General features: G+C 40.1%; 2 protein-coding genes and 1 long non-coding RNA gene across 7 annotated transcripts in view; 1 reads left to right on the forward strand and 2 right to left on the reverse strand.

Moving 5' to 3' along the window:
* The window catches only part of LOC133646592 (E3 ubiquitin-protein ligase pellino homolog 2), a 32604-nt gene extending 25644 nt beyond the window's left edge, over positions 1-6960 (reverse strand). The window contains exon 1 of the mRNA XM_062042119.1: positions 6595-6960. Within this exon, the coding sequence (XP_061898103.1) occupies positions 6595-6671 (77 nt within the window). The 5' untranslated portion in view covers positions 6672-6960. The remainder of the gene's footprint in view (positions 1-6594) is intronic.
* On the forward strand, positions 6106-9079 carry LOC133646594 (uncharacterized). The gene is made up of 3 exons (XR_009825320.1): positions 6106-6331; positions 8472-8657; positions 8744-9079. It is a non-coding gene; the product is annotated as an uncharacterized LOC133646594 (long non-coding RNA).
* A 651-nt stretch (positions 9080-9730) lies between these two features.
* Positions 9731-25904, reverse strand: part of ktn1 (kinectin 1) — a 41607-nt gene continuing 25433 nt past the window's right edge. For 2 of the 5 annotated variants that reach the window (XM_062042127.1, XM_062042128.1), the window contains exons 25-36: positions 25469-25555; positions 19110-19199; positions 18951-19037; positions 18789-18878; positions 18619-18711; positions 18470-18538; positions 18282-18365; positions 17908-17991; positions 14534-14617; positions 14336-14431; positions 10226-10330; positions 9731-10131 (exon numbers count right to left, since the gene is read on the reverse strand). In XM_062042127.1, coding sequence (XP_061898111.1) covers positions 10102-10131; positions 10226-10330; positions 14336-14431; positions 14534-14617; positions 17908-17991; positions 18282-18365; positions 18470-18538; positions 18619-18711; positions 18789-18878; positions 18951-19037; positions 19110-19199; positions 25469-25555 — 999 coding nt within the window. In that variant the 3' untranslated portion in view covers positions 9731-10101. The remainder of the gene's footprint in view (positions 10132-10225; positions 10331-14335; positions 14432-14533; positions 14618-17907; positions 17992-18281; positions 18366-18469; positions 18539-18618; positions 18712-18788; positions 18879-18950; positions 19038-19109; positions 19200-25468; positions 25556-25904) is intronic. The other 3 variants (XM_062042131.1, XM_062042129.1, XM_062042130.1) reach the window with 2 other exon arrangements.

The raw sequence follows: 25904 nt of genomic DNA on the forward strand, positions 1-25904 counted from the left end.
CACAGTTCATGAAAAATATTTGTTGTCATTGTAAGTGGGCCTAAACACTTATATTAGAAATGGAAATGACTGCTGTCATTTGATTATAATAATAAGAGAATGTTGTCTGTCTATCTGTGTTGGCTCTGCGATGAGGTGGGGACTTGTCCAGGGTGTACCCCGCCTTCCGCCCGAATGCAGCTGAGATAGGCTCCAGTGACCCCGAAAGGGACAAGCGGTAGAAAATGGATGGATGGATGAAGATTGAACTTGTTATTTAGTCAGGTTTGGGACAGGTGTGCTGCTGGTGTAGCCACAGTGTGCACGTCTGATGTTGCTCACATGGGCTCCACTGAATGCTCAGGGAGTTTTTGCCTTTGCTCGCACACATGAACAATTAGAGGGAACATTGATTGACAGAGTGTGTACCTTCAGTGCTGAATGATGAGCAGAGGCAGAGTTAATCCTTAAGTGGTGGTGTTGGAGGTAAAGTGGCATTGGAGTCTCCGTCTCTCTTTACTAGCTACGTCGAAGCATGTTGCTTATGTAGCTTTTCAGCAGATTTGAATTGCTGTTTTGGGCAGTAGATGGGATCTTTGATCCAAAGCACAATTTACATTTAACTAAAATGTTATTTTCTTTGTGCTTAACGAAAGAAAAATAGTGAAAATATCTCCATGTTAACAAACTCGACTTCTGGCTCCGCCATGATTAGACACGCCCCCCCCCCCCCCCACTATGCTACACAGTCCACTTTGCTGTACCCATGTTTGTTTGCTGCCCTTATAGCGTGCAATTTATTCTGCACTATTATTTAGCTCCCAATATCTAACATTAAATAACACATATTTTCACTAAGGCACTATTCTATCATTGTTAAGTGACATGCTTTTGCAATGTTGTGCTGCAGTGATGATTGTTTTCTTTTTTTTATAACTTCTGGCACCAAACAGATTTTACCTTACAATTCATAGCAGCGGTGATTAGAGCCTTTGCTATATCACCCATGCAGGCTTCCACCATCTAGGTTGTATGTTTACAAGACAACGACTTATTCAAAAGCACTGTTTTTCATTTGAAAAAACATTAATATGAATAAAAACTAATACCCAGTAGTTGGTAACATCATTTTGTAAAGGAATAGTTCACGTTTTTGATTGTCATATTCTGGATGTGAATGCTGCTAATTGTTGAAAAACTTTGAAAAGCACTTGTTGTATAGCATTGATTTCTGCCATTCATGTTTTCACCGTCACATACCTCCTGTCACATTCCAGACTGAGCACATAAAACCACTCTGTTATTACAGGCTACCATTTAAGTGTTTAGACTAAGCATGTGCATTTGACTAAATATCATTGATCGATTATGGGGAATAATGGTCGATATGTTGATTGAACAATATAAGCTCCTGTTTTGATGCTAGTGTCATATTAGGCAGAAAATTGCTGCCAGGAAATGAGGTCTGCATAGATGTAGCTCAACGTAGACTCGAAAAAAATGAGGTCATGGTCTGATTTAAGAAAGTGCATCTTCTGGCTATAACCAATTCCACACACTTTACATAATTTCAGGATCAATTACTTAAGTGAATGTCATAGTGAATCCCTAGATTAGATGGAAACAGTAACACTTTAGTTTAGAAAAACACCCACTTTGATACCCTTTTTCAAACCAAAACTTGTCAACAATCGTCCCACACAACAGTGTTTCTCGTCTTGTGTAAACAACCCCTTATGCTAACATGGAGGGATGTTGCATCCAGGCAGTGAGATGTGCTGTGTAGTTACAACCGTTATCCATCTGGAAGGGTAAACAAAGGTGGCACTTAAGGTCAAATGATGTACACAGGAGGCCAGAGCCTCATTTGCATCTAAGGCAGCTCAATCTAAACTAGAGAAACAAATCTCTGACAGGACATTGCTAGATGAGTCAGCCTAAGGGCACAGTGAGTTAAATGAGTCAACTGACTCAAGCTGCCAAGGCGTGGAGAATCCATATGATTGAGATGAGCTTGCACAAGAGTTGCAGTATTAGGTCAATTACAGTCTTAACATTACTGCAGTCCCGATAAAAAGTAAAAAAAGACACCAGCTCCAAAAGGGCATCTCCACAATCAGCGCCAGAGATGTCCCCAAGTTGATTTGTACACTTCCTTGACAGAGTAGCTCTTAATGGGAGAGACGCACAAAGCTCAATCAATAGGCCCAGTCTCCCTGCCACAATGGACAGAGGAAGCTGAGCCCTGATCAATCCATCCTTTCATTTCCAGGATGCCCACACAGCCGGCCCCCCTCGCCGACCAGCACCGGTTGAGTCGGTGCAGTCAAGAGACTGGCAAGCGAACTAGTCATCGCCGTCATGGAGACAAATCACCGAGGGAGCTGCTGCTCAAACAACCTTTGTTCCACGTTGTCAGGTCGCTTGTCTGCCTCCAGTTTTGCTATCAATGGGATGGAAGGTGTCGTCACATGTTGTGATTATACAGCCGCCAAACGTGCGTCTTTGTGTCACAGAAAAGATGAAAAAGTATCAACTTCAAATATGCCAGACGGTCCTCCGGGGGTAGCACTTTTTGTCCTACTTACTCAGCTTCCGACCGAGGTGTGTGGGAGGTGGAACGAGATACAAAACATCTCTGTCATAACTTCATATTACACCATTCATAAACTTGATATCATACAAGACCAAAGACATATTATTGGTCAGGGTACTCGGTGATGATACAACACATTTTTACCATCTTCAGATGCCCTCCATGCCTTATAAAAATAACTTGTTTGCTTACATAATTTAACTACTGCACAAATACAGAAGGAACAGGGGAGGGATCCACAATATGTTTAGATAAACACAGTACAAAGTTTGTACTCATAGCTGTGAATGAGGCATATCCAAACAGATTAAATGTGGTAAAAACCGTTATATAACATTTTTGCAAGCAGAATGAATTGGGCAAGTTTAGTCAGGATCAGTGGTCTGGCAATTCAATTATTTGTGTCCCTAACCTGTGCTTCAGTAGCCATTTTAGCCTGAGAGGCCTGTAATAATGCAAAAAGTGTACGCTAGCCTCTTTGAGCAAGTCTTCATCAACCTCTTTGTCTGTTGTGTGCACCAAACAATACAATTTAAAGCGATAAATATATGGTTAATTGACAAAACAGAATAGTATAGCCTTTATATGTAGTCATAATTTCTACCGTTTGAGACTTTGTATTGAGAATTGTTCTGACCGGAAAAGTACTGCACGTCAAGTCAAGTCAAGTCAAGTCAACTTTATTTATATAGCACATTTTCAACAACTGTTTAGATTGCACCAAAGTGCTTTACAGGTTAAAAAAGCATGGAGCAAACAAAAAACAAACAAACAAAAAACCAACAACAAAAAAAACAACAACTAAGCAAAACAAAAAAAACAAACAAACAAAGAACATAAACAATGAGTGTGCTAAACAGGTAACCCAGAAACCTTAAGGTTACAGCAAACAAACAGATGTGTAGCCCTTTATTGGTCAACAAACCATACTTGGTACTCAACTTTAACCACATGAATCACAATATGGCAGTTGATCTGTGGGACTTTTCTAAACCAAATCACAAAAGATAAAAAAGATTGTGACTATACTGAAAAATGTTCAATTAAATAAACGAAAAGTACAACATACTTTATATTACTAGAACAAAAATGTTTTTCAAAAAACACAGGCAGGCGACTGCGTAAAATAGGTGCCTGTTAACACGCGAAGTCCCAGAGAAGGGTCAATTGACATTTTTACCTAGAAAACACACAAGAGGGTCATTTGACCCCTAGTCCCCCCTGTGGACACTCCTTTTGTTATGAAAATGTGGCTGTTAGTGGCACACGGCAGGGGGCCACTTGAGCCTGTGTGGGGGAGGGGACCTTACAGCTCAAGCTTTAGTTCTGAGGTAGGTTGTGTGTGTTTTTGCAAGGATCAACAGAATGAAGGGATCAACACTCTGACATTTATTGTTAAAAAAAATACAAAACAAAACATATTTACAAAGAATGAAAAAGCAACTGTTTTCCCAGTTTTGGTGTGGAGGGTTGTTGCAGAAGCAATTGTTATTTTTGTGTGCCAAAAATAGTTTAAAAAAAAAAATTTACAAAGAAAAAAGCATATTTACAAAGAATGAAAAACCATGTCCATGTAAACGTGACTGACATACATTTGAGCAGTCACTCACAATCCTGGCACTGCCATTGCTCCTTTCGGCATTTCCCACATGTATAATTTTTCTGTCTACCTAGACAAACTGCCCCTAACAGCCTCATTACCATAACAAAATGAGTGATTAGTGTATTCGGGAAAAGCGTCGGGCCAAATGACCCCTCTCTGGGTCTTCTAGGTAGACAGAAAAATGCTGGGACTTCTAGTGTTAAAACAATTATTTAGTTAAATTATCACTATTATAATATTTTGTACCCCCCATAGCCAGGAAGTAGTCTTGGCCTACATTCTTTCCTTTTTTTTAGGCACACAAAGTCTTTTAAACTGTTAAGTATTGTGTCTGTTACACCACAGCTGATTGTAATGTGCATCTTATCGGTCTCTTTTTATCAGTATCACTTTTTTTTTACAACTGCAACAGAATATATAATATATACAACACATATGATACCAGTATTTAGATTTTTTTTTAATTAGTGAAGTAGATGGTTACAAGTACTGCTCAAACACTGTTTGCCCTCCATGTGAAGAGTTGCTTTTTTTCCACTGCATCGCTTACATATTGACAAATACACTTAATATATAAAGAGGAGGCATCATTCTTATACTTTCTGGAACAAAATTTTGTGAGCCTGCTTGAAAAATGTCTCATCTATAACCTACGTCATTGCTTCTCAAACTTTTTTACAAAGTAAAACGTTAGAAAAAACCTGCCTCTCCATGTATCACTATAATGACTAACATTAAAAATACAGTAGCTTAGTAGGCCTAATTTTTCATTAAAAACATGGCAGAAGTTTTATTTCACAAGTATATTTAATATTGTTTGCCATTGTAACATTCTGAACAGTAACACTGTATTTAAATATTAAGAGATTCTTTGGCGTACTACTAGATGGAACCCGTGTACCATTAGTTTGAGAATCGCTGAGCTACATGAAGACACCCAGAAAAGTTTGCAATATTTAAGGGTTCTTCACGAGGAAACCTTACAATATATTACATGTACAAACTGCTATAAAATTGTATGAAATTGAGTAGATGGCGAGTTATAGTGATGTCGGGAAATCCCATATTTTTACCAATTTTACGAAGGAGATTTCCCATATTTTGAAATGCAAACGTTGATGCTCTTCTGACCCGCAGAATTAGACACTCGTAATGATGGTGTTTGTTAAATCCCCCGTTGTTTGGTCCTCAAAAATAATGTCAAAAAACTACTTAAATCCTTGTCAAGCTGTTTACTGACACATCCTATTCATGTTTATTAAATAACTTACTGCAAATGAATATGGGCTGCAAATATTGGTTACCAGCCTCCTTGAATGCTAATAATCGGTATTGGCCCTGAAAAATCTGTATCGGTCAATCTCTATTTTTTATTATCAAATTTAGAAGAGTTTAAATTGCTAATGCTAATCGGTAGTATGTCCCAGCTATATATGGCAAATCCAATGTGAATTAGCATTGAGCTAGCACATTTTGAAAAGTGGATACTTGCTGTACTTTGAACACCGCCTTCTTGCTTTGTCGGCATGAAAAACATGTAACATTACGTAGAGGCAATCCGACTGAGTCTGCTCTGAGTGCATGACTTGCTTGTTTGCCGTCAAGTGTTTAAGCCGGTCCCGATTCTGCAACTGGACGTGACATGTCAAGTGCAACAAAAAAGGTATCCAAACATGGTACCGTTTGATATTACGTGAATCGGTAACCGGTAGTACTGACAGGATTCAGTTGGTGCCTGTAACTTTTCAGGTTTCAGACCCCCTTTTCACTCAGGTTTGGTAAGGACTATGTTCACACTTGACCAAAGTGTGCGAGCAGTGCAAACACCCTTAGTGCGTATAAACAGCACCAAGAATGAGTGTGACTGCACCTTTGAAATACAACAGTGCTTATCTTTATGTTCTGATGTGTGTTGTAGAGAAGTTACCATGCAAGAAAAGGGGAAGGACCACAGGAGTTGGGGAGGGGGTCACCTCCATCCACTTCCGAATTCCTAAAACCCCATGCATCCTACTTTTGAGGTGGGAAGCGAGGCATAACTAAAGTCGTTTTGGTGGAATAAACTCCAGTCCATCTCCATGTCATCAGCATGTTTCGCCCCGATTCCATTCCACGCCACCAGTGGCGTATGGAGCAAGAACAGAACCTCAAAGGTACGCAGTACCTGTAAGTGTGCACGTGTCCCATTCCACGAGTAGCGTGATCGCGTGACATCATAAACACATAATCCCCACAATTACACGTCATGTTTACTTTGAGAAAAATTTATATTATTAGAAAAGTTGCGAGATAAGTTAGCTACGCAATAGCACTGTTTGGGAAACTTCCTCCGTCTATATAGCGTTTAGCATCGCGCTGCCAGTGGAGTTAAACAATACCTACGTAGTGTTGATGAAACAGAAGAATTAAAACTCACCCCAACACGACCAGCTCGCCGTATTGAACAGGGTCTTTGGAAGGGGCGCAGTGCTCCTCTTGGCTGGACGAAAACATGAGGCTTGTAGCTTCACAGTGCGGCGTTCACGGACCCAAAAGCACCAGCAGCACAAATATAGCCACACACCGCCTTCGAATAAACCCCCCCCAACACGCTCTTAGTTCATATCGTTTGTCCCACGAACTGTCTTAAGACGCTAGCGAGTATCCGTTCTTCATCAAACATACGTAACCTCTTTGCTTGTTTTCTGTGACATGGCAAAAACGTAACTTAGTTGGCGGTTGAACGTGCTCTGAAGCGGATACAAAAACAGCCAGGAGCACGGCCGGAATGTACCATTGGCTTGTTCTTCACTTGGACAGGGGGGAACCGCTTGCAGACTATTTTTAAAAGAGGTGGTTTCGACCAAAGTACGGCACGTATTGTATTTGTGTGCCATATTAAGGTTTTATACCACACAGTTAACACTTATATAAAAATATTACACCATATATTTGAATATAAACCTTACATGTAGCCCTGTACCACCCCTCACTTGATAGGCGACTCTCGGTTTATGTTATGTAAACAATGAGTACAATCTGGTGCTTTTTGAAAGGACATAATGAGCATATTTCTGTATAAGCAGTTAAATAAACATTTCAGTGTCAAATACATGTTTTTTCGACCCTTGGCCCCACATGTGAAAAAAGGGGTAGATTTACCTCAAAATATGAATTTTAATACAATAACAAATTTGTCCAGATGATATATGTATACACATGTGTGTGTATATAAGTGTATACCACACACACACTTATTTAAATGTGTACACAGTGTATACTGAATGCTTTATACAAAAAACACAAGGTATGCAGGGAGCCATATTGTCAGTTCTATTAATCTATTCCTCTTATCTTTCACTTGTGCTTTTTTCCTTATTTGTGCTGTTTATGCACATAAATGACAATGGCCCGTGGGCCACACTTTGGACACTCCTCGACATTTTGATACTCATACTTTCAGTTACACAGGCTGTCTTTGTTTCTTTAATCACTTATTACACATTATTTATTATTGTATTTCCCTATTAAAAAATAGAAATATGGTAACATTTTGAAACACATTTTTGTCCAAATTCTGTGATGACTGTGTTCTGGTCTTGGTTACAATGGCATTATTTACATTGTCTACTTGCTTCTGCCTTTTCTTGCCCCTTGGAGACGAGGTTTTTTTTATTTTATTTTTTTTTTTAAAAAGACTTTTGAGGCAACATTCTTTAAACCTTATGGATTTGATGAACACATAACACTGCTACTTTGAGAAAGTGAGATACTTTAGTGGTGCCCCTTGTAACATTCCACATGACTACTTGTCACGCCTGTCTGATGAATGAACCCCATTAAAACTTTGGAAGGCTTGTCTGCACTTTATGGCCCATGCCCCTTGTTTTCACAAGAGCTTGCATGGCTGGAGGTGCCATTGCTCCTTTACACCCACAGCCTTCCAACAATTATTGCCTCCTCTTTGAAAAGGTGTTCAATTACAAAAACCAGATGGCCCCTTGCTCATGCTTTTCCATTTTCCTTGTTAGATACAGTAGTTGTCCATTAACGTTATCAAAAAGGCAGCCTCGGCATCTTGTACAATGATTTAGGCCTTAAGGGGGCTGCCAATGATCATCATTTACAGCTCTTTTGTCCCCATTTTCTACTTGCCATTGTCTGTGAAAGAGACCACGACAGTCTTTTCTGTCTGCCTACTTGCCCTCCCACGTGTGTGTTGATCAAAGCTCCCGCACATACCACACTGATGGAGAGCAGATGCAGGGAGGGGACTTGCTTTGCTGAATGTGCACTGGCTGTATGTGACTGCAGATCTGTGAAGGCAGGAGGAGGAGCCAAATGTTTGAGCCAGAGGGCCTATAGTGCAACCAGCTACATTGCGTAATTGAGGGTGAACACTGATGACATGAGACTACCAGTAAGTATCAGTAAGCGTGTGACAAAGAAAGCCAGCGAAGTCTAGCAGTACTGAAGGAGGAATTGTCCCATTGTAATTTGGTAAGCTTGAATGACCTCACAGTGACACACCTATTAGGCAACAATGTGACATTCATAACGTAACATCCAGTTCCTTCTCCTTCTAGAGTTTTCCATGAAGGCAAAAGACAGGGCTACAATCAGCTGACTGCAGCGTGACACTGTGTGAGAATGTGAAGAATGTGCTGATCCCATGTTGCTTACACCCTGATCCCAGTACAACACTCTCCACCCTAACACAACAGTACTGTTGTTGGAACACCAACAGTGGTTCGATTCTGAACAAAAATAGACCTGGAAGGGGTGAAACAAAATTAAAACATTCCAAAGAAAAAATGGGACATACTGTATACACTTAAGGGAGCAGCATTGTCCCGACGTCCACAATACACGCACAGCTTACAGCATTTACTCCAATTGTCCGCTGCAGACTTTGGCTTGTTTACTCGACACCCTTTCAGTGTGCTGAGAAGAAAAGTATGGTTTTGACATTTTCCCGCACAATGTCGAGGGGGAGGGGGAGCACTGCTCTGTCAACTTGTTATAAAAGCTGACTTAACAAACAATTATTGTTATGTATTCAGAAGTGATCTGCAGTACATAACTAGAAGACAAATACTATTGTCCTGTTGAACTTGAACTGGACAAAGCTCAAACAAAATCTCGTTGACATGTATGACTTAAGTGTTATTATGACAATGACAATAAAGGAATTGATTGATTGATTTGATTGATTGAACTTGTTAAAGGCGTGTGATGCCCTCTTGTGGCATAGGCAGAGAGAAAGAAGAGCAACAACAATGGGCAGATTCATCAAGCATCCCTTTTATTAACACCACCTGTTACAAAAAGAACAAACTTCAGTGTTAAGGAACTCAGCAACAATATAGCAAGTGTTGATCACCGATGATATGGGACACATTTTCTTTAAGTTGTTACAGTAGAATTAAAACCTCTACACGGTTGACCTGACAGCCTCCCTTCTCTTTAGGAATTGCAGTACATTGTAGTGACTAAATTATGGAAAAGAGGTGCATTTATGTATTTAGAAGTGGTGGGGAGGCTAATAGATCAACGTGACATAACTCAGCAGATACATTAAAACAATACATACTCTTTAATTTAAGATATAAAGACAAAAAAACTACTTAGTTGTTTTTTTTAATCACTGCCCTGTTGTGACAAGTAAACAACCGCAGTATCGAGAAGGATATCACTGAAATACATGAAGAATGGTTGCCACACAGATTGAACAGATTATGCTGGATGCAGTTAATAAGATCAGAAAAAAACTTGCAATGCTGCTGCTGAAGAGGAATGTGGTGGGAGTGTTTGGAGTGTTTGGTATAAACAGTAAATCTCAGCCTGTTCCGTTGTTTGACGTCGTCATTGTGTGCTGTGATGGTGGTTGTGATGTCCTTGCAGTGCAGTCAGGATGGCTGCGAGAGCATCTCTCCTCTGCTCGCTATACCTTTGACAGGTCTCTGTCAGCCTCCTGGATGACAGACAAATGGGAGAAATGGAAATCAGCACAATCCAAATATTTAAGTGGCAGGTTAAACAATAAAAGGCAGGAGAAGAGGTCTTACCGCTTCCTTGGTGAGCTGTTGGCTGACACTTCGTAGCAGCTGCTGCACTTCACGGACTGTCTGGTTAAGTCCTGCAGTCATCTTCTCCTTTCTGTCTATGTTTTCCTAGTCAACCCAAAATGACTGTTTTAGACTTCATTGCATGTAAATGTGTCAAACAAAGAAACTAAGCGAGTCCTATAATATATATACAGGTAAAAGCCTGTAAATTAGAATATTTTGAAAAACTTGATTTATTTCAGTAATTGCATTCAAAAGGTGTAACTTGTACATTATATTTATTCATTGCACACAGACTGATGCATTCAAATGTTTATTTCATTTAATTTTGATGATTTGAAGTGGCAACAAATGAAAATCCAAAATTCCGTGTGTCACAAAATTAGAATATTACTTAAGGTTAATACAAAGAAAGGGATTTTTAGAAATGTTGGCCAACTGAAAAGTATGAAAATGAAAAATATGAGCATGTACAATACTCAATACTTGGTTGGAGCTCCTTTTGCCTCAATTACTGCGTTAATGCGGCGTGGCATGGAGTCGATGAGTTTCTGGCACTGCTCAGGTGTTATGAGAGCCCAGGTTGCTCTGATAGTGGCCTTCAACTCTTCTGCGTTTTTGGGTCTGGCATTCTGCATCTTCCTTTTCACAATACCCCAAAGATTTTCTATGGGGCTAAGGTCAGGGGAGTTGGCGGGCCAATTTAGAACAGAAATACCATGGTCCGTAAACCAGGCACGGGTAGATTTTGCGCTGTGTGCAGGCGCCAAGTCCTGTTGGAACTTGAAATCTCCATCTCCATAGAGCAGGTCAGCAGCAGGAAGCATGAAGTGCTCTAAAACTTGCTGGTAGACGGCTGCGTTGACCCTGGATCTCAGGAAACAGAGTGGACCGACACCAGCAGATGACATGGCACCCCAAACCATCACTGATGGTGGAAACTTTACACTAGACTTCAGGCAACGTGGATCCTGTGCCTCTCCTGTCTTCCTCCAGACTCTGGGACCTCGATTTCCAAAGGAAATGCAAAATTTGCTTTCGTTTCCACCATCAGTGATGGTTTGGGGTGCCATGTCATCTGCTGGTGTCGGTCCACTCTGTTTCCTGAGATCCAGGGTCAACGCAGCCGTCTACCAGCAAGTTTTAGAGCACTTCATGCTTCCTGCTGCTGACCTGCTCTATGGAGATGGAGATTTCAAGTTCCAACAGGACTTGGCGCCTGCACACAGCGCAAAATCTACCCGTGCCTGGTTTACGGACCATGGTATTTCTGTTCTAAATTGGCCCGCCAACTCCCCTGACCTTAGCCCCATAGAAAATCTTTGGGGTATTGTGAAAAGGAAGATGCAGAATGCCAGACCCAAAAACGCAGAAGAGTTGAAGGCCACTATCAGAGCAACCTGGGCTCTCATAACACCTGAGCAGTGCCAGAAACTCATCGACTCCATGCCACGCCGCATTAACGCAGTAATTGAGGCAAAAGGAGCTCCAACCAAGTATTGAGTATTGTACATGCTCATATTTTTCATTTTCATACTTTTCAGTTGGCCAACATTTCTAAAAATCCCTTTTTTTTATTAGCCTTAAGTAATATTCTAATTTTGTGACACACGGAATTTTGGATTTTCATTTGTTGCCACTTCAAATCATCAAAATTAAATGAAATAAACATTTGAATGCATCAGTCTGTGTGCAATGAATAAATATAATGTACAAGTTACACCTTTTGAATGCAATTACTGAAATAAATCAAGTTTTTCAAAATATTCTAATTTACTGGCTTTTACCTGTATATACACAATCGAACCTCAGTCATCAAGCCCTCTATTTGCAAACTTTTTGATTTACAAACTTTTGGATCAGCCTAAGAATGCCTCTGTGTGCGTAGCATGTCTCTGTGTAAGAATGCTTCGGCCATTCAGCCTTTCTATCTCCCATTGTGTGTTTGCTCTTTTCATTCAGCTCCATGTCAATGTGGGTGAATAACACTTTAATTTTTTTTTTTTTATTATTGTAGCAATGTGGTTGTCAAAGTTAAGGATTTCGGATCGTATGGAAGGGCACCGTAGTGGCTTGTGTGTGTGAGTGTGCGCGCGCGCGCGTACGTACGTACGTGTGATGGCTGAGCAGCGGATACAGCACAGTACTGCTTGTTTTGAAATAGAAAGTTGATCTATCACCCCTTATGTTTGTTTGCTATACAATACTGTTTAACACTTTATTATATTGTGTTCGAAGTGTACAAACCTCAACTTTCTGTCGAGACTGGAACCCAATATTAATATTTACATTGTTTCTTATGGGGAACTTTGCTTCACTATACAAACTTTTCAATTTACGAACCATGTTCAAGAACCAGTTAAGTTTGTGACTCGAAGTTCCATTGTGTAACAATTCATAACAACCAGTAAATAGATACAGCAAATTAACAAATAACAATTTCAACTGAGCATAGATAGTAACTACCGTCCCAATTGTAGTTTTCAGTGACATTTCCATAAAACAATATTTTTTACAATCCTCGTTTAACATTTTTCTGGCATGGCTTCCTACACTGTCGACAAAGAAGAGAAACTGCTCTACCTGCTGGCTTTGCAAAGCAGTGAAATAAAGAAACGATGGTAAAGATGGCTATACATGCCACAAGAGAGGAGCAGAGGGAATATACAATCCTGGTGAAGATCATGACAAGTATTGATCTTAAAGAGCATTTCAAATACTTTAGAACGTCAGAAAAAGTTTGATGATCCAGTTGGGCGCCTAGCCCCACTTGAAGGGAAGCTGTACGCCCTTTGAACGACTAAAAAAAACCACAGGAAATAATGAACCAAAAGCGGACCAATCACAGCCTTCACAGTCTGTGTCGTCATGACTAGGGATGGGGCTTATCCAATCCAGTATCGGGGGCAGATATCAGCGTAATAGTACGAATCGTAAAATCCAGATGCAACATACTATTTCCCATACATTCAATGTTGTCTGTTCCAATGACTCCACAAGTTATGCCGGCTCTGCTCGCCTTCGTGTTTCATTGTGTCTCAGGAATCCATTCCAAAGTTTGCAGCCAGTTATTTTGGGCACCGTTAAATCTAACCAACCAGACTTCCTACTTAACTATAGTTGCCTATTGCGATATCCAGGTATAAGTTCATAAGTACACTTGTCTGTAAAGAGCGTTTAAAGCCTAATTGAAATGAATAATGATGATGATGATAATATTAAAGCAAACTGAACAGCATCTGTATCAGTCAATACTGGTATCGAGATCAGATCAGAATTGAAAAAATGTCGATAGACATTCATAGTCACACGTGAGGTTAGAGTTTTTTTGGGGTGTGCGTCAAGCCACACAGGAAGCTTTAAAGGGGGAGGAGTAAACTGGTGTAACGCAAGCTGGCGCCTGGACGCAAAAACATTATTCAGGCCGAAATATGTTGGAAAATCTAGGCTTCCAGAGTCACATAAATTTAGCATCATATTAAGTCAGTAAGTTTAGTTTCTTTTGGCTATTATGCAACTGTTTTTACAAAAGGAACACGATCAAGCATGATGCCACATCCTTCGTCGTTTTCAAATTTGTTTTAATGTTTTACCAACAGAGATTATTATTATTTCACAAAAGTAAAAATGTAACATGGGTGATGGTTATTCATCTAACAAAGTTACACCTCACTACTTCAAAGTTGTATTATAATTTTTTATTAGGACTTGTGTACTCTAGCGTAATCATGATACAATGCTACTTAAAATATATTGTACTGGTCATAAAAGGTTTTATGATAGTAACAGTTTGACCCTGACTATTTCTATTATTTGCTAGGGGAATATTTATTTTTTTGAAATTTGAACAAAAATGATCTTTGTCACGGATATGTGCCCCTTAGTGGATGTGAGCGCAATACAGAAATGACAGAAATTTGATGGGATAATTTGAGGAGCTTCATTACAACATCACTTTTCTGATCATGATGCTCCATTAAATCTTTTTGCGGAAAAATATGCACATTGAAATTTCTGATTAAATTGGAATTCTAAAGTGAGGGCACTGCTAAAAGAAAATATAATAATATTAATGCTGTAATAAAAATAATTCATAATATCTACACATACTTTTTGTGATGACAGACTGCTGTTCTCTATAATGTCATCAGCATGGTCCATCACCTTCGAGAGCTCCCCATGGATCAGGTCCAGAGATTGCTGTGCCTGGGATACAAAACAATACATTTTAACCAAAAAAGTGTCAAAAAGATGCGAAAAGTTCAACCTCCACTAAAATTATATTAGCCTTTTGAAATACAATATTACCTTATAAAGATCACCAGCAACCTGTTGCCTCTCATTCTCTTCGGCCTCGAGCTTGGACAAGGTCTTGGTTAGCTGGGTCTTCAGCTGCAAGACAAAAACAAAGTCATTCAATATTGTATGATGAAAATGTCCCTACACCACATCTGAGCATGAGAAGAGCTTGAATTACAGTATTTCGAAAAATAATTCTCGAGAGAAACAACAATGGTTCTGTTGGTGTGACATTATTACCATGTTGCACATGTCTCATCAGCTGCACTAACAATGATGTTGACAGCTTTCAAACACGATAACCGTTAAACGCAAAAGCGCTGTCTCCACAACAAGAACACAGTATGATTATAGCATTCACAAACAAGCTCTACTGAAACTAAAGTTGAAACTGGTTTTATGGACTCATGTGCCAACTATCAGCTCTCTGTACTTTTTAAACTGGTTGTTTGACTAACAAGATCAACACTTCTTAAATATTACATACATTTCCAGACAAAGGTAAAACAGAGGTGGCAAGACAAAAAGAGTCAAGGATAGAATGATAGTGTGAAACCTAAACTATTAAGTAAAATGACTTGGTTAAACTGCGAAAGGAACAAAAGTTGACTTACTAAGCTATTTATTAGAGAACACCACTACATGATGATATACTACAGCTGCTGTGCTAGCTATGTTAATAATGTAAATGTGAATAAAGGTGAGTCACCATTAATAGCCTCTCATTTGTCATATTTCCATCCATTTTCTACCGCTTGTCCCTCATTTATAGCTCCTAAATAGAAACCGCGACACTGACCCTATACTCAGCTCAGTGTTCCCATACATTCACTTATTTGTGTGGGCCCGCAACAAATACATTTTGACCACCACCAACAGATTTGGCACTACCTAGATGGAAGTACGCATAGTAACACACCTTGCATGCCAGAGAATAAGCAGGAGGTATCGGTGCTGCCAACTTAGCGACTTTATTGCAATATTTAGCGAGTATTTGGGCCCTCCTAGGCAACTGTAAATGTATTGGTATTCACATTTTTTGGTACGGACCGTTCAGCTCCGATCCAAATTCCCAATGATAGGCATTAAATGTAAAAGACAGGACGTTTTCCTTTCTTATGCATCGACTCGGTATTCAAATACAAGCGGTCACCAAAGGCCAAGTTATTACCACAGGAGCAGAGCTCCAAACATGCAGCGCATCTCCACAAGCCCTGGAAAGGTGCATTACCACTGCCAAAAAAGCAAGGTGTAGAAGTGTGCAAAACACCTCCACAAGCATGCGCAGTTTTTGACTATGCAAAAACAATATAACCTACAGTGATTTAATGAAGTAATGAAATGATAACATACAGCATTTACTTTGGAATGGACATCTACCTTAACTTCATCAAACACACCATTTGCAGCTTCTCCATATTTTCATGAATAAATGTCCACTGTTTACATATTATTTAACGTAATTGGCTGGCGTAATCAACTCCTTCTGCAGACTAGCAATGCTATGCCAGAACCACTTCTTCACCAAGTTGGCTACAAGTTTGGTCATATTTTCTGTCTTTTAAATCAAGGAATATCATCTGCTTTTTCTTAGTGCTCTCCTTCACGCTCACTTCTTTTGTCATAATAGTTGGAAAATAAAATTATGTCGACCTCCAGCTATAAGCTAATTTTAACGAGTAAGACCAGGGTTTCCCCTACATGTAAGTGATCGTGGTGCCTAGCCACAGAAAACTAAAAGCCACCACACCTTAAAAATTAGGGGTTTTAAGGTGAAAATGGATACATTCAGACAATTATTTACGCACTACTGACTACTGATACACCAAAGACTTGGTCACCCCAAAAAAGACTGATCACTGAAACTGCACTGCTGAAACAGGACGTTGTGATGTAACCAAAACGCACGCGATTGTGTGGGACGGAGGCAGCATGTTTACGACGTGGACATACTTTAACATAATCTAGAATATACCCACAAACAGCAATTTTTGTGCAATGTGCAAATATTAAGAGGACAATGGCACTCTTTCAAGGAGGGTAAGTCCAGCTGGAGCAGCAGCGCAAAGCAAGTGTGATGTCATGCGAGTGTGACAGTTGGCAGAAAAAGTCACTAAAAGGATTGGCGAGGTCGCCAGAAAATTCTCAAAGTGCAGCCTGTGATACATCGTACAATTAGCAGCAACAATTAAAAAATAGAGCAAAACTATATAAGAAAATATAATCATTAACACAGATTTGTTTTTAAATGTATGTATAAGACTGGGTGATATACCGGTATTATAGTTAATACCTGTATATTTAAAAAATATATATATTTGAGACAATACCGCCATACCAATGTCTTTTGATGTGCCTTTGTTATGGCCGTTTGCTTTCCTCTGCGCCTGATGGGCACAGTACAGGGCATTCTCATTGGCTCAGTGTTTACGTGGGCTTCTCTGACGCACGACAACGCAACACAACAAACTTTTCAAAAGAATATGGCGGCTACGGTGCCAATTTCTCGACTCCTGAGTGATGCAAATTATATGATACCATATTGACCACGCCCCACCCCCACAAGTGGTGTTCACTGTGAGTATTTGCTACACCAACTAACGATGAGAGGCTCGTAACCCCAAATTTTGTTTGCAACCCACAGCATACCGTTATTAGCCAAGACATATCTGGTTTCCCGCAAAACTTGGGATACTCATAATACCACTAGAAATTCAAATATTTCCGTTATTTAAATTAAATAATACATTCAAAACTAAGAAATAAAATCCATAACAAATTATGATTAATGCAGAAATACAGAACAGAGAATGTACAAAAAACGACTTGCTTGTTGATACTTATAATTTCAGTAGTTTGTGAATGCAATCTCACCCGCCATACTGTTACTGTGATTGATGCATAATGAGGAAGTCGTGTCACTGTGTTGTCCTATTTGTGTTACTGGCTAGCTCTGTACTGTATTGGCGTGTTAATGCCAACAATAAAGCTTAGAAAAGGCGTCACACTTTGTGGGCTTCTGTTAAGACCCTACACTACTTACAAGATGTTACTTGGACAATATAATTGCCAAAACCTTGTTAGAAGGTGGCTGAGCCTGCATTCATTTAGCACCGAAATAAGTGGTTACTACCGTTTATGTTGGCACCGGTGCTAAAACTGGGTTTTGATGCCCATCCCTCCTCGTATCCTAAGGTACCACTGTACTGACAACACACACACTTGTCTTAATATTATTGTGGGACACACTGCAGCATCATAGTGAGTAAGGAAGCTAGTGAGGGTATGAATGATGACCTACAATTATGCAGAAGAACCTAACCTGAGCATGATAGAGAAGTGTTAATTTAAAAAGGAGCCGTAAGAGGGTGAGTAACGCTTACCAAATTCAGCTCCTCATTCTGCCTGATAGCTTCTGTATAAGAGCCATCAAGTCTGGTCTGCAATTCAGTCAATAGATCTTTGAGCTGAAATTTAAGTTTGAGAGAATGTGTTTACTGGGGGGTCCAGTCAACAGAATGGCCAGTGATGTGGTGAGGCACCTACACCAGAATGCTGTTGGTGCACTAATGACACACAGGATCATGTTCAGTGTGAAACAGCCAAACGTGGACTCTAAAGTTAGTTCGGTTGGAGTTACAGTTCAAAAATACTCCAGGCACGAAGCATTTGTACAGTCTCAAATAACAGCCACGCAATCTTTGTGCATCTAGGAGATGAATGCTATGGTCTGAAGCTTAACATTTTTCTTTCTCACCTCTCGGACCTCAGTCACGTATGTGGCACTCTCCCGCTCAGCCCTTTCCAGCTCAGACTCTAAGTGCTGCTTTTCTCTTCTCAGCTGAAAGAGATTGAGAAGCATACATTGACAATAGCAGCGCCACCCATGCAAACACAATATATCAGCAAGGAATTGAGTAGAGGTACAATGAAAAAAGGACTGACATTTTCCAACTCTGCTGCATCATTTAGTCGCTTGATCTCCTGCTCAAGAGTTGTGACTTTCTGGCTCATCTTGAGTAAGAAGAGAAAGAATAATGCAACTAAATGCAGCGAAGACTGTAGCTGCATCTCCTGATAAAAGTCTATCTCACCTCTCTGAGCTCAACTTGCGATAGCTCCACCATCACCTTCCATCTAGACTCTTCCTGCTCTACGCTATTCTGAAGGCGCTGTAGGATGCCCTCCTTTGGATATTGCAAGAACAGCAGTTGAGTCACGCACCGTTGACATGCTTATTAATAACACCAAACTCCGAACTTACCGTCTCTGCCAAAACCTTCTTATATGTCTCACAGTCTACATGTAGAATCCTTTGGGCTTCCTCTGCCTCTTTCAACTTTTCAGATAGTTCCTGGCAGGATACAAGCTTTTGTAGCACTCGTCTTTTTTAAAACAATACTTGATATTTTTGTTTCGCATCTACCTCAATGTCCCCTGATGCAGGGGGAGATTGTGCAGCTGAACTTTCAGTGACATTCCGCTCAAAACTGCAGAGCCACTCCTGATGATTCTAAAGAAAAGCAGAGGAGAGATGGAGAAATGTATATAAATGCTGATTTAAAGTGTTAAAAAGTACTCTTACCTGCTCTTTGGGCACAGCCACATTGGGCAAAAGCCTGTGCAGAAAGTTGCGACATTCCGCCTCAGACAATGCCAGTGTCGCCTGGTTCTCCTAAAAGTCACGAGACAGAAGGGAAAATGGAGACCAAAAACTGAAATCTTTTGATCATGTGATTACAAGTCTTTTGGCATGATCAAAACATTTGTATATTGTTCGGAAATGCATAAAATGATTGCTTTTCTCGGTTTTAACACTACACTCACCAAAAGGCTCACGTACTTGACAGAGATGTAAAAGGTACCCTGGCATATCCTCAAAATGTTACAATCAAATGGCTCTAATGCTATCCCTTCTCTACTCACTGGGCATCTTGAGGGAATAGCTTACAAACCTCAGCCCTACTCCAAGTGTCAGATTTTAAACCACCTATAAAAATATGAAAGCATTTTTATTTGAAGTGACATTAAAGAAAAAAAACATTTAAAGTGTTAGTTGATACAAAGATCTGCAATCACCCTAACAATAAAGCAGCATCATACACTGTCACTCAGTGGCCTTAAGGGAGAATGTATGACACCTTCACAATCATACACATTAACATACGGTGTCACTACAAGCCATGCCATTGTGGAACAGCTGCAAAGGAGCTCCCTGAGAGCAGGTTGTCTATTGAATAGGTGTACTAAAAACGTGGCAGAGGTGCAGCTGCAGTGCTTGTGGTTCAGCATATACCCGTCCTTGCAACAGTAAAAGTATGCACAATCACACAACGGCAAACATATTGGAATCATCTTTCAACATATTGGAATCATCTTTCGACATGTGAAATCATGCAAGCAAGCAAATGCATTTACTTGCACATCATACACATGCTTGCCAACCTTGAGACCTCCAAATTCGGGAGATTTGAGGGGGCGGGGCATATTTATAGCTAGAATTCACTTAAATTCAAGTATTTCTTATATATATATATATATATATATATATATATATATATATATATATATATATATATATATATATATATATATACATACACACACACATACATACATGCATATATATAAATAAAATAAATACTTGACTTTCAGTGAATTCTAGATATATATATATATATATATATATATATATATATAACTAAAATAAATACTTGAATTTCAGTGTTCATTTATTTACACATATACACACATAACACTCCTCTCTACTCGTTGTTGTATTTGAAAAAGCAATGCTTTGCAGCCAGTAGCACAGCCTTTGAAAGAGCGTAGGTATGTGCAGTGTACTATTCTGGGTTGGAGTCAATAACCAGGCGGTGATGAAGTTACGTCTCTTTACTTCATACTTCAGAACCGCCTCCCACACTTGCAGTCAGGGTGCGCAATACAACGTAAATCGTTGGCCAACCAATTTTTAAACCGTTGGCCAACCGAAAAGTAACCACAGAACACTATAGTGTTCTGTGGTTACTTTTTAAACTGTTGGCCAACCAAAAAGTAACCACAGAACACTAAGGTTACTTTTTAAACCGTTGGCCAACCAAAAAGTAACTTTTTGGTTGGCCAACGGTTTACGTTGTATTGCGCAACCTGACGGCAATTGTGGGAGTCGGTTCTGAAGTATGAAGTAAAGAGCGGACGTGACGACAGGCTGTCCTCACTCAGGTCCGCACGGACCTGGAGGGGGCGTGCCTTAAGTCCGGCTGGAAATCGGGAGAAAGGTTGTCCCGGGAGAGGCACTGAAATTCGGGAGTCTCCCGGAAAATTCGGGAGGGTTGGCAAGTATGATCATACAAGACACAATGGAACCTGAAAATTCAAATGACAAATGCCAGACATCGCACACAAACCAGGTGGTGATTTTTAAAGGGGACCTTAAAAAAAACAAAAAAACAAACGTTTTTATGTATTTATTGACTTCTAAATAGTGTTATAATGTTGGACACATGTTAAAGGCCTACTGAAATGAATTTTTTTTATTTAAACGGGGATAGCAGATCCATTCTATGTGTCATACTTGATCATTTCGCAATATTTGCCATATTTTTGCTGAAAGGATTTAGTAGAGAACAACGACGATAAAGGTCGCAACTTTTGGTCGCTGATAAAAAAAAAGCCTTGCCTATACCGGAAGTAGCGTGACGTCACAGGAGGAAGGGCTGCTCACATTTTCCCATTGTTTACAACGCAGCAAGAGAGATTCGGACCGAGAAAGCGACGATTACCCCATTCATTTGAGTGAGGATGAAAGATTCGTGGATGAGGAACGTGAGAGTGTAGGACTAGAGTGCAGTGCAGGACGTATCTTTTTTCGCTCTGACCGTAACTTAGGTAAAAGGGCTCATTGCATTCCACACTTTCTCCTTTTTCTATTGTGGATCACGGATTTGTATTTTAAACCACCTCGGATACTATATCCTCTTGAAAATGACAGTCGAGAACGCGAAATGGACATTCACAGTGACTTTTATCTCCACGACAATACATCGGCGAAACACTTTAGCTACGGAGCTAACGTGATAGCATCGGGCTCAAATGCAGGTAGAAACAAAATAAATAAACCCCTGACTGGAAGGATAGACAGAAAATCAACAATACTAAAACCATGGACATGTAAATACACGGTTAATGCTTTCCAGCCTGTCGAAGCATAACAATGCTGTTGCTAACGACGCCATTGAAGCTAACTTAGCAGCAGGACCTCACAGAGCTATGCTAAAAACATTAGCTCTCCACCTACGCCGGCCAGCCATCATCTGCTCATCAACACCCGTGCTCACCTGCGTTCCAGCGATCGACGGAGCGACAAAGGACTTCACCCGATCACCGATGCGGTCGACGGCCCGGAGACGGAGGAAGTCAAGGTGAGGTCGGCGGCTAGCGCGTCTGCTATCCATCTCAAAATCCTCCTGGTTGTGTTGCTGTGGTCCGCCGCTAATACACCGATCCCACCTACAGCTTTCTTCTTTGCAGTCTCCTTTGTTCATTAAACAAATTGCAAAAGATTCACCAACACTGTTGTCCAGAATACTGTGGAATTTTGGGATGAAAACAGAGCTTTTTTGTATTGGATCCAATGGGGTCCGAATACTTCCGTTCTCTCCGTGACGTCACGCGCATACATCATATCTAGACGTTTTCAACCGGAAGTGTCGCGGGAAATTTAAAATTGCACTTTATAAGTTAACCCGGCCGTATTGGCATGTGTTGCAATGTTAAGATTTCATCATTGATGTATAAACTATCAGACTGCATGGTCGGTAGTAGTGGGTTTCAGTAGGCCTTTAAGCAATGTCAAAGTATCAAATCATTAGGTTCGTGCATTTTGGCATGAGTTTGCAAGCAATTTTAGATGCCCCCGTTTGTGGGGTTTTGCAGTTTTTGTGGGGTTTTGCAGTTTGGCTATGCTGTGACATCACAGCGAGGTGGAAGCTCTCAGGAACTACTCACCCTCTGCTTCAGGCCATGAGGAAAACAATAATAAGGTAAGTTAAAGTATTATTTTAATCTAATCAAGGCATGTGCATATAACACCAACGTGACATGCAGTGACAAATGCTGCTATAAACAGCTTTTTTATGCACACTCTAAATTGATCGTAGAGCGTGCAGGTGTACCTTGTACACCTCTGCATAACATTGTATCCTTATTAATATGAACAAAAACACCACACCGGTCTTTCTTGGTCTCCCCCCCCCTAGACAGAGTGGAGTCAAGCGCTGCATATACTTCGTCATGTACTAGTGCGGCAAAAAAAAGGCAAGTTCCCTGAGGTCACACACAACTTCCACAGCATCGAACTGTGCCAGCCCCACAAATTGAGAGGGCTTAACCTAATGTGACCAGGTGAATCTTTATCATGGTTCTGAAGTTACTTTTTTAACCATGTGTAGGTAAAAAAATTGCAACGACGACTTCAATAACCAACCCCGTTTCCATACGAGTTGGGAAATTGTGTTAGATGTAAATATAAACAGAATACAATGATTTACAAATCATTGTCAACCTATATGCAGTTGAATATGCTACAAAGACAACATATTTGATGTTCAAACTGATAAACATTTTTTTTTTTGCAAATAATCATTAACTTTAGAATTTGATGCCAGCAACACGTGACAAAGAAGTTGGGAAAGGTGGCAATAAATACTGATAAAGTTGAGGAATGCTCATCAAACACTTATTTGGAACATCCTACCGGTGAACAGGCAAATTGGGAACAGGTGGGTGCCATGATTGGGTATAAAAGTAGATTCCATGACATGCTCAGTCATTCACAAACAAGGATGGGGCGAGGGTCACCACTTTGTCAACAAATGCGTGAGCAAATTGTTGAACAGTTTAAGAAAAACCTTTCTCAACCAGCTATTGCAAGGAATTTAGGTATTTCACCATCTACGGTCTGTAATATCATCAAAGGGTTCAGAGAATCTGGAGAAATCACAGCACGTAAGCAGCTAAGCCCGTGACCTTCGATCCCTCAGGCTGTACTGCATCAACAAGTGACATCAGTGTGTAAAGGATATCACCACATGGGCTCAGGAACACTTCAGAAACCCACTGTCAGTAACTACAGTTGGTCGCTACATCTGTAAGTGCAAGTTAAAACTCTCCTATGCAAGAGAAAACCGTTTATCAACAACACCCAGAAACGCCGTCGGCTTCGCTGGGCCTGAGCTCATCTAAGATGGACTGATACAAAGTGGAAAAGTGTTCTGTGGTCGGACGAGTCCACATTTCAAATTGTTTTTGGAAACTGTGGACGTTGTGTCTTCCGGACCAAAGAGGAAAAGAACCATCCGGATTGTTATAGAAGCAAAGTTGAAAAGCCAGCATCTGTGAAGGCGCCATTAATGATGAAAGGTACATACAGGTTTTGGAGCAACATATCTTGCCATCCAAGCAACGTTACCATGGACGCCCCTGCTTATTTCAGCAAGACAATGCCAAGCCACGTGTTACATCAACGTGGCTTCATAGTAAAAGAGTGCGGGTACTAGACTGGCAAGCCTGTAGTCCAGACCTGTCTCCCATTGAAAATGTGTGGCACATTATGAAGCCTAAAATACCACAACGGAGACCCCCGGACTGTTGAACAACTTAAGCTGTACATCAAGCAAGAATGGGAAAGAATTCCACCTGAGAAGTTTAAAAAAATGTGTCTCAGTTCCCAAACGAGTGTTGTTAAAAGGAAAGGCCATGTAACACAGTGGTGAACATGCCCTTTCCCAACTACTTTGGCACGTGTTGCAGCCATGAAATTCTAAGTTAATTATTATTTGCAAAAAAAAAATAAAGTTTATGAGTTTGAACATCAAATATCTTGTCTTTGTAGTGCATTCAATTGAATATGGGTCGAAAAGGATTTGCAAATCATTGTATTCCGTTTATATTTACATCTAACAATTTCCCAACTCATATGGAAACGGGGTTTGTAGATATTTAACAGCGAACGTTTTCAAAAGACACCTTTGGGGTGTGTTAGGCATGGATTCATCTGTAATCTGGGAATTGAACATTTTTACAGACTCAAAAAACAAGTTATAAAAGTGACCGTGGAGCAAAATGTAAGGAACATTTACACAAAAGCATATCCAATACGTATTATCTGGAACACAAGGAAGTTTGAAATGGAAATCAAAATCATCATAGGTCCCCTTTAGTTAATAGCGAGTACACAATTTAAAGTTTCACGCAGAGAGGTTTCCTTGCACTACACATCTATTGTACATCAAGCGGTAGTTTTATTTAAGTTTTAGTATATGACTATAGTTTTTATAGTTATTTTGTATATGTTTGACAGTCACTGTAGGAACATTGTTTAAAAACAGCTGTGTTAAACATGTATGTCATAGTGACAGTTATGAGAAAAATTGTTCTTTTGAACAAATTGAAGGTCGACCAGCACTACGGAACAAATTATTAGACTTAAGGTTCCACCGTAAAAGCCACAATGGTATTGAAACTGTATGAAAAGCACAGTCAATATATTGACAGGACAGATGGAGGAAACACATGCAGCTAATGAATGATATTATAGGAGCAAGCAAAGGGATGACCATGAATCTCAGTCAATGTTTGACTGCACACTCATCACACTCATGTCGAGGTTAAAAAAAAACGTGCCTACAAGCGAATCTAGAAGTATTTGTTAAGATACTGCAATACATTCCTAAAATGAGTCGCATTATTCAAAAGCTCGCCTCACAGCCAATCGTCAAATTGAGGCCAAGCATCACAAGACAAGTGCGCTAAATGAGTATGCAGCTTTGTTATGGATGGTGAAAAATATAACGATCAAATATGGCATTATAGAAAAGGCAAATTTGACGGCGGATGCATCAGATTGCAAAGAGTGAAGTAGACTGGGATCAGGTATCGAACCTTGACAGCTTTGCTGAGTTTTCCTTGAAGCATGGACTCGGTGGCTGACAGAGCTTCCATTGCACTCCAGTTTTTCTCCCGGAGCTCCTGTTTTGGTCAGTTCCAAAGAAGTGAAGTGAAGTGAATTGAATTGTATTTATATAGCGCTTTTCTCTAGTGACTCAAAGCGCTTTTCATTGTGATAACAATATCTAAGTTACATTTTTAAACCAGTGTGGGTGGCACTGGGAGCAGGTGGGTAAAGTGTCTTGCCCAAGGACACAACGGCAGTGACTAGGTTGGCAGAAGTGGGAATCGAACCTGGAAACCCTCAAGTTGCTGGCACGGCAACTCTCCCAACTGAGCTATACCGCCCCAAAGAAATGCTGTTCAGCCTCAGGGAAAAGCCATTTAGCGAGCCTCAAACAACATGGATGAAGGACTAAAAGGAATGCAT

This window comes from Entelurus aequoreus, linkage group LG03 (genome assembly GCF_033978785.1).
Source record: "Entelurus aequoreus isolate RoL-2023_Sb linkage group LG03, RoL_Eaeq_v1.1, whole genome shotgun sequence".
NCBI classification, from domain to species: Eukaryota; Metazoa; Chordata; class Actinopteri; order Syngnathiformes; family Syngnathidae; genus Entelurus; species Entelurus aequoreus.